General features: G+C 32.0%; 1 protein-coding gene across 1 annotated transcript; it reads right to left on the minus strand.

Annotated features, from left to right (window-relative positions):
- Positions 1-339: 339 nt before the first annotated feature.
- On the minus strand, positions 340-1,095 carry LOC134262950 (E3 ubiquitin-protein ligase TRIM36-like). Its single transcript, XM_062745270.1, has one exon. It carries the CDS (start codon positions 1,093-1,095, stop codon positions 340-342), a length of 756 nt encoding a protein of 251 aa, XP_062601254.1.
- Positions 1,096-15,556: the final 14,461 nt, after the last annotated feature.

Genomic DNA, 15,556 nt, shown 5'->3' on the forward strand with positions numbered 1-15,556 from the left:
GTCACTTCCTATGGTAAAAAATCTAACCCTACATTTTAAAAAACATTTTGAGTGTATTCTTCTTTTCTAAATCTAGGATGTACTCGATATTTCCGTCCAGGACTGAAAAAAAAGAAAAAAAGAAAATCATAAAACAGCTTTTCTTGCATTATTGATAAAACTTTACATCGCAAGTGAAGTTTCTAAAAATGATACCCATGTATCAAGAGTGACAAAATACTTAAGTTTAAATTTTGATACAAATTTAACCTTTAAATCAATAATTATGAAATGAATTTGATTTAAGAAATTACTTTGCAATTTTGTGTTCACAATTACAAATAAGCTGCTTATTAAGTCTTACGGAATAATTTCTTTCACATTCTTTAAATTTTCTGGCTGTATTGTTTGAGTGATTTGTGGAGAAGTTCCAAAATGGTTTTCCTGTACTATCGTTTCGATGTCACCGGCCCTAAAATTGTCAAGTGTGTATTCAATATCTTTTGGGAACTCTTCCATTTCTGTAAGCCTCTTGTTTTTACCGGCATTTAAAAATGCAGTACATGGCCTTGCATCTATTTTTTGGTCTAATTGAGTTTTAATTCCCCTCAGCTGTTCAATATTTTTCTCTAGAGTATTTTTTGTTGCCTCGATTGATTTCAATGCCTTCTCTTTTTCTTTTTGTAGATCCTGCACTCTCTTTTCTTTGATAGCTGTTACTTTTCCTACTATTTTGTTTGCATGCGCTTCCATCTGTTTCTGAACTTCATCAATTCTTTTTGAAACTCGAGATATCTTTGCATCTTCTTTCCTCAATAATTTTTCATACTTTGGCAGGAGTTCAGTATCAATCTCATTACTCTCTTTCTGAAGTTTAGCTCTGATCTGATTGTACACTTCACCCAACTTTTCTACTTTATGCCCGTTATGCTTTTCAATTACGCAATCGGGGCATACTTCCTCCAGACATGCTTCCCGATTACAGTAGAACTGTAGCCTTTTTTCTTTGTGGGATGGGCAATGAAGAAGTTCCAATGATCCCCCTTTATCAGAAGTCATGTCTATGATCTCGTGTGGATTGGATAAGTGTTGTGCCTCGTGCTGTGCCTTGCACATCTCGCATAGAGAACCAGGGCATGTTTTGCATAGAAACTGTGCTTTTTTATCATCGCAGTATTTACAGTTATCATCTAAGGAATATTCAGCAACGCGATTGATTTTCCGCGGAGCAGAATAAGCAGCTTTTCTCATTATAAGACGTGGTCTGCAAAAAAAAAAACATTTATATGAGATGACTTTGTAATATTACGAAACTCCTACTAATTTCTAATAAAAGTAAAAAGGAAAGGGGTGGAGATAACGAACAGTTATCAATGTAAAAAAATTAAACAGAGCAGAGTATAAACATGGAGTCTTCAAAATCCAGAGGTAAGATAAGGTGCCTAAGAGAAGCAAACATCCAGTGCCGACCGGTCACACGCCCTGCGAGCCTCATTATGATCAGTTAAACGAAAGATTGTTTAGTCAAGCTCAGTATAAAGATAACAATTGGTATAAAATATATTATCCAAATTGCAACACAAGATCAGTTATATTTTACAAAAAAGGTCAACGGGATTGTTGATAAATAAATCCTAGAGAGCGTCCTCTACATGTAACACCCGTCCTAAGTGTGCCCTAGAAGTTCACTTACACAGAATATACCATAGTTCATTATAGGATTAAACGTTCTTTTTGAAAAATTTATCGATGTGTAAACTCTTGACATTTTACTCACAAACTGAATAAAAGTTCGAAGCACATTTATGTTAAGTTTGTGAGTAAAATGTCAAGAGTTTACACATCCATAATTTTTTTTAAAAAGAACGTTTAATTCTTATACTTCCAATATCGAATTTTTTAAAATATTCAAAATATTTCTCTTTGAGGCCTCCATACAATCCGTTAGTTCTGGACGGCGTAGGAATACATTTTACCGCAAAGGAACGTAATCGAAATGAATTTCGATAGAGTTCAACTAAAATTGTCAAAACAATCGATAAATAATCTTATAAAGACTTATTGAATGTTGTTTAAGTCAACAAATATCGTAATTACGAGTTTACTTAAGAATAGTTCGTCCTTGACCATGGCCATGTTGACATAAACGACAACTCTCATATAGGGAAAGTTGCAGACCGACGACGCCTTCGATTTGCACTTGTTTGTTCAAAGATTGAGGAACAATATAGAAAGTAAATATGAATTTGATGCTTATAGGGCAAGAGTTTGAGGTACGTTTCTTTTCCCTGTCTAAACGATACAAACTGAGTTGATTATCTTCGTATTATGAACGTTGAGACAGCGGTTTTTAAAATTCACTCTCGTGATCGAACAGTGACATTAACATTTTCATGGCGCCCGTCAGCTGGGCAGCCTAGCATGTCACCAGTTTTGTTTTAATGAATTAAATTTGAAGTTTCTTGTATTTATAATTTATCCAAAACAGACAATATATAACTGCTTTCGTTGTTTATACGATAAACTACATGAAGAAACCTAGTCTTAAAAGTAGTTCTGATTGAAAAAAAAATTATCAATGTGTAAAAAATTTCTTAAAGGTGTTCTCGTCCAATCAAAACACAGGAATTCAATAGATACAATGAAGATTGGAATTATTTCATTATAAATATGCTTCTTGTCATGATCGGAAATTACCGAAAAGCTGTCGCCAATTCACTGTGTAAAAAATGGACTAACAATCACGGAAAATTTTACTGTGACGTCACACAAAAATGACTTTTATGTATTTCTCATTGAACCTGAAAATGAAATAGTTTGCATCTTTTAACTGTATTTGCATAAGAAACAACATTAAAACTTGTCAATGCATTTAAAAAAAATTGCTAGTTAAATCCCGTGTAGTTGGTTATAGACAAAGCACTGATCAACATGAACTTGTAAACATGACGTCATTTTGGTAAAAATGAAGTATTTCATGTGCTGTGAGAGGCAGATTTGAGGAAATTTTTTAACAATGAAAAATGTGTTTTATTCAACAAAATATTATTTTCAGGTTTTAAATAGTCGATTAATACCAATGTATACCCTCTGTTTAGTGCAATTATTAATTAATTATGAAGAGAATGTGTTTAATTAGTTATATCGTGTTTTTACGTACAGGTTACATATATTTTACATCGAGATACCTAATAAAATCGCACTTTCGCAAGGGCATACACTTCATAGATCTTAACCAATTTATTGAATATAGATAAAGGATATTTTTGTCAAGTTGAAAAGTGCTTCTGCTTTCTTTAAATCGAGAGTTAAATTTTCAGGTAAATGAGCTAATGTCAAATTAAAATATGTTTGACTTTAACCAAATTTTTTGTGTACCTATAAAATCATTGAAAAGCGAAATATATTCAAGGCAGCAGCACTTTTCAGAAACTTCAAAGTATGCAGATACAAATAATAACTTGATTTTTTAATTTCAACTAGGGTATGCCCTTGCGATATTGAAATTTGTTCATGACCTAAATTCAGTACACATACTATGCATTCATCACGTGACTGTCCATCGATGGGACCAAACTTCATACAGTACAGAGTGGGTTATACTATGCTATTTCAATAACTATTTGTGTTCTGTGATAATGAAACAACTAAATTAAAATAAATTCAGTTTAAAATGGTCCCCCTTTTTAGCACGTCTATTTCCCTTTGATTTCTTATAGTAGGCCTTAACAGTGCTGCGTGATGATATTTGTTATGAATTTATACTTCCAATTTAAATCAAGTGGTTTGTTTTGGTATGCAAATAAAAACTAATTACAACAAACGTTCCCATACTTAAAGAAAGTGTTAAATCATAAACAATTATTATGAAAAACACCATTTAGCATTTCGATCAATTCGAAATATGAGGTGATTTTATAACACAAAATAATCAATCTAATCAATAAGATTTGATTTTACAATTAAAAAAAAATTTAATGTAATGACTTAGAAAACATTATATTTATTAAATGTTAGAAAAGACATCATGTAGCATACATATACAAAAAAAAAATCTTGTTTTAGTTGAAATGTGAATCAGAGGTGATATTACAAAAAATACTTTTCTCCCTAAAATATCAAACCAAGTACTAGTATTCGACAAAAAAATTCTTTTAATCTAAAAATTAAATGAATATCTGTTAACATATTTATGAATTAAACGGTCATTTAAAAAAGATAACAAATCCTCAAATATCATATTATATACAACGATACCCAGATGGTGTTGTTATTCTTTTCCTATGCATTTCCTCTCGATATTTTTCAAGAATAATGATATCGATGAAACGGGAGTTTTATAGGCAGAGCAAAAATAGAAAGACTTTTAAATACTTTCAGCCAATGATGACTAATACATTATTTGCCAACCAGTGCCTTTATTCCACAGGGCCAGTAACATGCATACTCTTTAAATTTACGTAATGACTTTATATATACAAAAAAGAATATATATAGTCATTATGCAAGTTAAAATTTAGCATGCTACTGGCCCCTGTGCTTTATTCAACAAAAAGCAATTATTGAATCATTGAATGGAATACGTCAAGCTCTTTTGAATAATATATATGATTCATGAAAAACATTCAAAAAAGTTCACACTACGCAGAACAGTTTAACTGACAAATGGATAAATCAGCGATTTTATTGCTAAATATTTTTTACAAGGATAGGTGATTCTTTTAAGGGCTTTACTGTAACAAGAAAAATTAAGGTGATTCAATACTATACATGTCATTTATAAATCCCAATATTGCAAGGCCATCAGCAAGTTAAAAATCTAATTTTATTCTTTTTTTCCCAATAATATACGGTATATACGTACTTCGAGAAAAGTGCTTCAAGCCTAAGTAAATGCACCTTTTTCATAGCTGTTTCATTACATTTCTTTGAACCCAAATTCAATATTTTGCTAGTCAACTACCGTACAACAATAATACGAGAGCTGTTGAATTAATAATGTTCTGGACTGTATGACATACATTACAGATATCATATGACTTTAAACTTGACTTTCTCTAATTATTGAATCTTTCATGAATTTAAAACAGTTTATGTGACCACTTTTCATCACAGAGTTCCATAGTGAGAAGCTGGGAAACAAGGGCTTTTCGAGACACTGCATTATAAATGAATGGTAAAGAATCAATATACTGGAGTGGAAATAAAATCTTCATTAAAGCTGCCGTTAAACTTGTTAATAACCCCAGAGAAATATTTACTGAAACAAAAGAGCAGGTGGATTTCAATGATAAACTAGAGGTACTGTGAGAAATGAGCTCACTAAATGATACTCCTCCCATAATGTCGATGTGTTGCTTTATATTTTTTTACGGTAATGTGTAAACAGAAATAATTCGTCCTATCAAATGTTATCCAAAACAGGACCAAAATCTTCTTTTATGTGACATCATAGGTAAGCAAAAAATGGCAATGTCCATGTTTTGCTCTGGGAAACCTAAAATACGTGTCGAATAAAAAAGTAAAATAAGAGGTGCACAATGGCAGTATGTAACAAAGATTCTGTGAAAGGTTCATTAAATTTCACCCAATGGTATAAGAGGAGTTGCAGATAAGAGAAAAAGCGTAATGAACGGACGAAAGGAGGGACGGACGCAAATCCTGATCACTACATACCCTCCTGCTTTTCAAGAGGGGGTATAAAAATTATATAATGGGCATCAAAAATTGGTACACGCCTTGCCAACAAAAATTATAACAAGTTATGTATTGTTCGCCAAATTTCAACAAATAATACTGTAGAAGTGGAAAACATTACGGTGTTTTTAATTTCACTATGTTCACGATTTAAGAATTTTCCGCGAACTTTAAACCATAGTGATTATTATTTCACATCTTTTCTGCCTAGAAACAGTCATAGTAGCTGAATATTTACAAACGATTCTCCGTGAAATTAAGACCACCGTGAAAGGTACCTTTCTATCAAGCCGTGAAATTTAAGACACGTGAAATTAAAGACGTCTGCAGTATTTTATGATGTATAATTGACTTTAAGACACACAGCAAATTTGATAGACATCACATCGGGGGTAGTTAACACTGTATTTAAGAAAAAGTTTGACGGTAAAAAAAGCTTGATACTCAAAGGTCATCCTATATTTTGAAAAATGAGTGAAAATGACAGCGTATTCGGAATTCTTATAGTTTAAAATATATTTTATTCAAATAATGAAATGAATTGAACAGCATGCATAAATGCCTATGATGATCGTTCTCTCCATGGGTCAAGGTACAATCACAAGTAAATGAATATATTGGAAAATGTATGAAGAGAAGATTATAAAATGGTACATATTTGGAATTTATTCAGAGAGAGAGAGAGAGAGAGAGAGAGAGAGAGAGAGAGAGAGAGAGAGAGAGAGAGAGAGAGAGAGAGAGAGAGAAATGAGAAGAAAAAAATTAAATTTAACAAATGAATAGGAAAAAATAATAATTATATAATAAATAAAGTATAAATAAAATATAATCAACAAAAAGGGAAAAAAAACCAAACCAAACAAAAAACAAAAAACAAGAACATATGTTTGAGCAATTGTTGTTGACCCAGAGTAGGAAGTCCCAAACAGAGCAGTTAACCTATAGTAAAATAATATATTTCCCATAGAATATATTAAACTAAAATTTCAATGAAAACCTCTTAGAGGTTTTTAAAAAGGTATTACCTCATCAAAAAATGAATTTTTTTATCCAAACTTAGTGAGTCTACACCATATAATATGTTTTCTATATTAATTGGTATGTTATTTTCATTCATGTCTTTAATCAGTAATTGTCGTTGTAAGGCATATTGTTGACAATACAAGAAGAAATGAAGTGAGTTCTCGGTTTGATATCCACAATTTCTAACAATTATTTAAAAATATCAGTAATTGTAGTTTTCCACGTTTGTTTTATTTTCAAACCGATATTGGAACATGAATCTTTTGCTTAAAACCCTAAAAACAAAATTTACCATAAGATGTACTTGATATAAACGGCGAATGTCTGACAAGTGCACAGGTATGCAAGAGCACAAAAACAGATTTATATGTAATTTTCTTAAACATAAGTGGTATTGTTGTTCAAAATCGTATTCGGAGAGACACTTAAATGTCTGGAGGAGTCTAGAAAGCACTTTTTTGGCCAAAAAATCGAAAGGTTTTTTTTTAGAAGAAAAACCTAGAATCAGGAATCCACTACAATGAATTTCTTCAAGACACCGTCCAAACCCACATGCCCTGAAGAGTTAAGGGGTTTTCTGGATAAACAGAAAGTTAATGTTTTTACACCAACAATATTCGCCTGATCTTTGACTTGTTTCAATTTCCAAACTTGAAAAAAATACCTTTCAGAAGGAAGAAACAAGTCAAGGAAATCATTGGATCTGCCATTCTCCAGCATAGATCGGGAGGCCCGGGTTCGATTCTCGTTTGCGGCGCCGCGTCATACCTAAGACGTAAAAAAGGTAGCGACTGTTCCTTCGCCAAGCGCTCGGCACTAGAAGTGAAAGTCACGGGTCTTTCGGATATGATCTTAAAAACGTAGGTCCCGTGTCACGGTAGGCGCTGACACGATTAAGAACCCTCACTGCTCAATGTCCCTGAGTGCCGAGTATCGGTCTAAATTTGAAGCCCTTCACCGGGATACGGTGACGTCTCCATATGAGTGAAAAATTCTCAAGAGAGACGTTAAACAATATACAATCAATCAATCAATCTCCAGTATACTAAGGGTCATACCAAAAAATTAGTTCTACAAACGATTAGAAATTGGATAAAAAATGTTACGGACATGTACTTTACTTAAAAGACATTAATTAGTAAAATCATGAAGAATAAATAATTGAAAAGCGTCTTTTGCTTCTTTCGGAGCACCTAGGACATTATTTATTGAACATCCCTTGTAGATATACTTGATTTAAATTTAGTTGCAAAATTCTAACAGCACTTTTTGAAGCACTTTTCATATATCTTAATATTTCTTGGGTTAATATGTAAGAGGCATGATACATTAAGGGTGTGTCCTTGCAATAAATCGATTTTTTTCTGCAACAGCTACTTCCGTTAATTCCAGTAATAACGAACTAAAGGTACTGTGAGCACTGAGCTAACTAAATGATACCTCCGCCTCCCATATGAATAAAATGGCAGTGTCCATGTTTTGCTCTGGAAAATCCAAAATATATGTCAGTTCAAAAAGTAAAATAGGAGGTGCACAATGGCAGTATGTAATAAAGATTCTGTGAATTTCATTAAATTTCCTTCAGTGGTATGAAAGGAGTTGCGGATAAGAGATCGATACCCCAAAGCGTAACAGACGGACGGACGGACATACCGATTACTATATACTCTCCCGCTTTTCAAGTGGAGGATATAAAAATCAATGCATTAAATTATGTGTCTCAGTGAAGTCTACTAGTTGTGCCTAGTCATATTAATTAAAAGGAGGGGTAGTGTTTTGAAATACTGTTTACAGAAAAATGGAAAGAAAGACAGACAGATGGGCACCTTACTGTGGCGTAAGTTCTCACCAGTAAAGCTAAAAAATACAAATAGTGGACTGCATATTACATATGTGTATAATATATAAGTTCGTGAGCATTTAAAAGAAACTTTTATAAGTATGTTTTTTAATCCAATCTTATAAGTAATGTATGCATATTCGAGAAGGACTTAAGCATGTAATGCTAAATGGATTGGAAAATGGTATCATTAAAATTTGATCTCAAGAAAAGGAAACTCACTACTTAAAAAAAAAGTACATTTAGTCGGAACATAAAATTTATACTTCTTACATTTCTTTTAATGTCAGTTGTTCAATTTGAATATGAATGTGGTTTAAAGCAAATGCAATATGAGTTGAAGCCTTGATGTAAACATTTTATATTACAAAATTGTCATTAACTAATTCAAAGTCAGAAAGAAAGAAGTTTTATAACCTTCTGTTGTTCATATTTTTTTTAAAAAAAGAACATATTGTTTTCTAAAAAAATACTATTAAATATTTTACAGAAGTCTATCTGTTGAAACAATATTTAATACTTTATTTCATTCTAATTGACACAAAAAATGACAAAAATTGTTTAAATTACCTACAAATTTAACATACTGACACATTAATAACAAAATAAAATTCTGAAAAATGCAGCTTATCTTGTTTTTAGATACTACATGCCAAAAAATATGATATAGTACTTTTAGCTTCTCTGATGGGAAAAACTTTTTTTTTATCATTGAAACTCCCAACCCCAATAAATCTGAAAATGTTATTCCTGTGGACTGTCAAGTGTGTGTCATACTGGTAACAATGTGGGGTTAATTACGAGTCGGCTCTATTGAATATTGCCTCCAAATTAGAGACTCCAACCTTTCTTGTAAAATCATTTATGAAAGTTAATTGTTTCAAACATATTGTACATGAACAATATTTATAAACTTAAGTTAAGTTTCACTTGTTTCATTCTCACATTAATCTCCAAAGTCAAAAAAAATTTAAGTTCACTTCAATTCATTCCTTTTCATGGATGAATGACCTAATGTATCGCATTTGATTAAAAAACTGTCAGAGAAATAAGGTAAAACTAGAGGTACTGTGAGCAATGAGCTCACTAACCCCCTCCTCCCGCATAAATGAAATGGCAGTGTCCATGGTTTGCTCTGGAAAATCCAAAATATATGTCAAATCAAAAAGTAAAATAGGAGTTGCACAATGATAATATGTAATTAAGATTCTGTGAAAATTTCATCAAATTTCCTTCAGTGGTATGTGAGGAGTTGCGGATAAGAGATGGGTACCCAAAAGCGTAACAGACGGACGAACGGACGGATGGACAGACAGCTTTTCAAGCGGGGGGTATAACAAAAAAGTATTTTGTTGTGAAAAAACTACTACAACAACTAAACCAAGGTAACAAAATTCTGATGACGTCTTCCTACAAACAGAAACTCCATACCAGACAGCACCAGCTTTGAGCATCTGCTCTAGGGTCGCCAAGACTATAGGGGATATGTAAACACACAATTTTCCAAAATATATTTGTTTTTGTACTTTCAGATAGTTTCACATATGGTAATGCTAATGTCTATTAAAAGCTTAAAGGAAAAAGCACAAGCTCAGAACGGTAGTTCGGAAAAAGCTTTACTAGACATGTTGAAGGGATGAAAAGAACATTTTCTGAAATATCAAATTTAACCATTTTTTAACAATGTGTTTATATATCTGAAATTTGAAATCTAATCTATTTATATCGCAATTTTAAATTGATCTTCAAAAGTAAAAAAACATTTATTTTATGAATTTTAACATGGAAGTCCTTCAGGGCAGGACTGTCAATGAAAAATCACAATATTTTGATGGTTTTTGATATGAGGAATAAAGCAAATTAGATTTTAAAGAAACATCATCGTACTGTATTGGACTTTCATCAATAAAATAACATCTTTTTGACGACAAGAATTATTAACTATATTGTATGTGATAATCGATGTACATGTTTCCTCGACTGCAACGACCTTAAATGCATTTCTATTGTAAATAATTTAAAAATAATGGATATTTAAGAATTTTGTTAATGTAAGAGTTGTATATTTTAAAACAAATTTTATGTATATATATAGAAAAAAAAGTTTTTACCACGGCTGAGATTTGAACCGGGAATGACATGATTTGTTGTTCAAGGAGGTCTGCGTTAACCACTTGACCACAGCGGATTACGTTCAGTGTCATTGCAAAGATGTTATGCAATGAATATTTTTTTCAATCTGTATACTCTCCAAATAATGCAACTAGGTATAATAGGTTTTGTGTAATTATTTCATAGTAATGAAAATATTGTAACTTATATTTCACATTATTTCCATTTAGAATATGATATTGGTTTCGAAAGAGAAGTTTTTGAATTAATGTCAAAACTTGGTCATCATTGGTCATTGAGATTATTTTTCTTGTGTGCGCCATTTGTGGATTGTTTTCGAAACAAAGACTCTTGTAGAGAAGAACTTTTTAAGTATTAATGAGAAATGAAGATGCATATATAGAGTTACTAAGAGTGTGCATTATGATGTGATATATATTTTAAGATATTATGAAAGTGCATGATTATGAGATTGGATTATATTATAGCAATGTTGTCAAACTTTGCAAGTTAGGTGAAATACCTGAGTAATGCCAATCGTTTTTCTATTATGATTTTATTCTTATTATCAGACTATTAAGATAAGGGTATTGTTTACAGATAGATCAGTCAATTATACAGTGTCCCACTAGTCTGTTTGTATGTTGAGGACCTTCTAATGTACCAGTGTTTCCCTATCTGGGGTAGGTGTTGCTGTCATACAGTACGGTATCTTTTACGATTTATATTTTATTTTCATGAACCATAAATCTAGCCACTGTTATAATTATGCAAATAGTATGTAATAGTTATTAAATTAGTAAAGGCTCATGAGTTAATGTATGTATCTGTGTATTACAATTTTAGAACAGTAGATTCAGTAATTACTGTATGTATTAGTAAAGTGAATTGAGTGTTCAAAATTTGAAAAATAGTTCAGATCATGGTATTTATGTAGAATGATAATTTGATTTGGAAATCCTATATTTTTTAATTTAATTTCTACAACAACTTGTAACTGTGTTTTGTAGATCCATCACCTTTATATCACCTGTATATCCTACTCATGATACTTGATGACTAAAGTCAAGAGAGAATAAAAGAATCCAGTTTCTTACATAAATGCAGAGTATTTGCTTTTCTCGTTTTTTATTGCAAAACTTAAAGCCAATTCCGCATCTTTTTGTTGGTGCTATATAACCAACAAAGCCATTCTTTGTAGATAATTTATGCATTTTTTGTCAAACACAGACAAAAGATAAAGAAGAAGGTATGGTTTCCATACAAATTTAGTCCTGTGATTTTCTTAAAAATGAAACTGGTGTAAAAGGTGAAAAATCATGCTCTTTAAGTAATTGAAATTCAATCAGAAAAATCATACAAGTCATTTTTCTCACATGTGTTTTTAAATGCTAATTATGACGTCATAATCATGTGCATTGTCCTGTATTTTCTTAAAAAGTTGCAGAAAACAAGAATTTTCAAAGGAATTTTCTTTCAAATAACATTGTCAATAGGCATCGCCCACAAAGATCTTAAGATATGTGATTTGTTATTGAATTTTGCACAAAATATCAAAAAATTAATGTGGGCGACGGCTGTGGACACTGTTTTCTAAAAGAAAATCTACCTTGAAACATGCCATTTTGAGGCTTTTTCTGTTGAAAGTAGAGAGATACTTAACATTAATGGCATCATATTTGCAGAATAGTAAACATTCATGCCATATTCTTTCCTGATTTATCATAGTCATTTATTTAACTAATATTTAAGCCAGTTTCAAAACTTTTTAATGTCATTACAATTTTAAGGCGCAATAAAGCTAAAACCATACCTTCTTCTTACATTGTATATGAGTAAAAAGACTCAACCGTTTGTCAGAAAAGACAAAAAAATACTTGTTTATGGATATTAAAATTAAGCATCAAAAAGTTGAGTATATATTTATTAACATTATATCCTTATTTTTTATAATTCGAATTTGAGTAAAGAAATATCCCTTAGTTCTCTTTAGGGGGAGAAAAATTCTTGCAAATCATATTTCACCTTCATTTTTATTTCAATATTCAAAGAATCCAAATGAACTTAAATCACTTCACTTATACAGGATTCCTTAACTGTATGAAAACCCATACGCATATATAATAATGTCTGTTTCAATTCGCGAGAAAATTCATATGTTTTCTTAAAAAACGGTTATTGAGTATTATGGTTCTGTTGACAATCTTTGCCCCTTCTGTGATACATCAACCTCGGAAATATGTTCCTGGAATTCTACACTACATCCGTTTTATTACCAGACCAGGATGCCTTCGAGCAGGAAATAATCTTTGGCATATTTTACCAGTATCTTTTAGTATCCGGTGTATTGCAATACTGTCTTAAGTAGGATATTATCAAATCACTTGTTATGGAAAGAGAAAATCGGCAAAAAAATGATTTATCGGTTTTCGTCCTTTTCATGTTTTTTCTGCATCCTTGCAATGTGAGCTAAACAAAGTTTTCTTAATTCATGTTTGCTCTCGCTCAAACGATTTTGTTTTTCCATTTTGCTAAATGTTGGGCATATCCCAAATTGATGTTGGGTTAAAAATGATTCACCAGATTGAAATTTGCCGAGCTCGTAAATAAACACAGAAGGGGATTCATGAAAGTCATCGGACACTTTGAAGTTTTTATTCTTGAAATATGTAATTCCTGGATTTGCACCTAAATTGTTTTTTATTCCTTCGCTCATTGTTTCCAATGTTTCAATTTTACTTCTGATCTCATTTTCTGTCTTCTCAACAGATTTAATGGCCTCTCCTTTCTCTTCTTGTAAAATCTGTAAAGCATTCTCTTTCATCCCTATGACCTGATCAATCATTGATTTTGTGTGATCATCTATTTGATTTTTTACTTCGTTAGTTTTGCTTAATATTTCCGATTTCTTGCTTTCCTCCTGATTCAGTAGTTCTTTATATTTTGGTAATAGGATCCCTCTACTTCTTTTCTTTCCTTTTCGAGTGCAATTGTTATTTCTTTGTACACGTCTGCCAAGTCTTCCATTTTATGACCATTATGGGATTCTATAAGACATTTGGCACACGCCAGCTCATCGCAGGGAGAGCAGTACCATTCGAGCTTGTTAACTGTGTGTTTTTCACAGTAAAGTAGGCCAAATGTGTTTTCCTTATTTTTGTGCAAATGTATCACGTCGTGATTTTTAGTTAACTTTCTTGACTCGTGCTCTGTTTTGCATTTCTCACAAAGATGACCAACACATGTTTTGCACAGGAATTGGGCGGGGTTTTCCTCACAATTCCCGCATTCTAAAAAATGCTGAGCAAAGGATCTAGCTGTTGCCATTTCAGGGCTTGTTCTGCAAAGAATATAAATGATTTTTGAGGTGAATCAAATTTATTTTTACTTTGTTTTTTTTTTCAGCATTCCTATCTAACTTTTGAAGTCATATTTCAAAAAGATATCACTAAAATCCCATTTGATTTTGTATAATAATTCCTGAGTTATTGAAGCTCATATGACGATACGCCCAAAAGTGAAAATTGAAAACACTCATTATCTTGAATGTTTCTTTCGCGAATCTGTCATGAGTCTGATTTCTCCTTTGCAATAAATTCATCAGAGTGTTTATCTTTCAAACCATGGATATATTGGGCATAGGTAAACACGCCAAAAAATTAGTCATACAACGCACGCATGCGCCAGTGAGAGGAACACAACAGTAAGTTGAACGGCTCAAAAAACCAAATGCGGTACTGCTTTCTTTCATTTTTCGTGTGAATGTAATGATTATAATAGTCTACTGTATAAAAGGCAGTTTTTGTTGTAGTAGAGTGACGATTAAAGAGATGGCAGGAGGAATAACCTGCTCGTAACATGACTCTGTTTCGCGTTAACGTCATCGTCACGGTTAATTGAAAACCATTTGAGGCCCTCTGTGACAATGGATAACAAGTTTTAAGGGGGAATATTTGCAAGAAACTACTTACTTACCCGTTGTTGCCTTTTTCATTAATTAGGCAATTCAAAAACCAGACCCCATGGAACTTCCATAAACTTTATCAAGATTGCAAGAAATTCATACTATTTTCATAAAAATAAATAGAATTAAATGTTCGCAGCATAGTCAGGTTAACCTCATTGATTCTAACTCGTGAAGAGGTACCGGGATGATTCATTCTTGCTCTTCATCTTTATTATATTATTACTTCTGAACTCGCTTGGCTTGTGGAGGTACCGGGATGAGTCATTTGCGCTATCTCTTTAATTGAATAATTCCTTGACCTTTTATTTCCAAAGGACCTTTCCGAACCTGAGCGGCTGACAGGGTTGGGAAGCGGAGATGTTCCCAACCTGTATGAAATGCAAACAAGACTGTCAAGATTCAGCTTTCCACTCTTATTAAAGTAAACAATCCATTTAAACATCTATGATTACAATAAATAATTTTACAAAAGATATTAAACATTATTATAAATTTAACTACATATAATATAAAAAGTTCAACCTGTAAATAGATATTCTAACCAAGACGCGTGAAAGTCTACAAAATAATCAACCAGAAAGAGACAAAATCCAGCTTTCCATTGCCGAATTGTCTCCCTGAGCTACATTTACACCCCTTTGCATGCGCTGCATATTTTACTATTTCTTTAATATTTGCAATAATTAAATTTAATCTGAATTTGGATTTGAAATTACTTTTATTCTGACCTTCAGTACTTTTTAACTTTCTAATGCACTTTTAAAATAATTACCAATCTTTTGCATAATCTTGAAATATTATTTTCTATGGATAATTTATTCAAACACTTGAACTCTGATCACCCCCCACCCCCCATCTCCTTGGTTGCTTCTTCCTCCTAACCAAATGCATCTTCCGATAAACAAGGAAACAAGCACATTCTAATGAATGGTATATTC

The sequence above is a fragment of the Saccostrea cucullata genome, unplaced genomic scaffold (genome assembly GCF_032062105.1).
Source record: "Saccostrea cucullata isolate Sc308-1 unplaced genomic scaffold, CSIRO_AGI_Scuc_v1 ctg2144, whole genome shotgun sequence".
Taxonomy (NCBI): Eukaryota; Metazoa; Mollusca; class Bivalvia; order Ostreida; family Ostreidae; genus Saccostrea; species Saccostrea cuccullata.

Coding starts and splice junctions, on each gene's coding strand:
- LOC134262950 (XM_062745270.1), bottom strand. CDS start 1,095: ATGTGCAAGGCACAGCACGAGGCACAACACTTATCCAATCCACACGAG.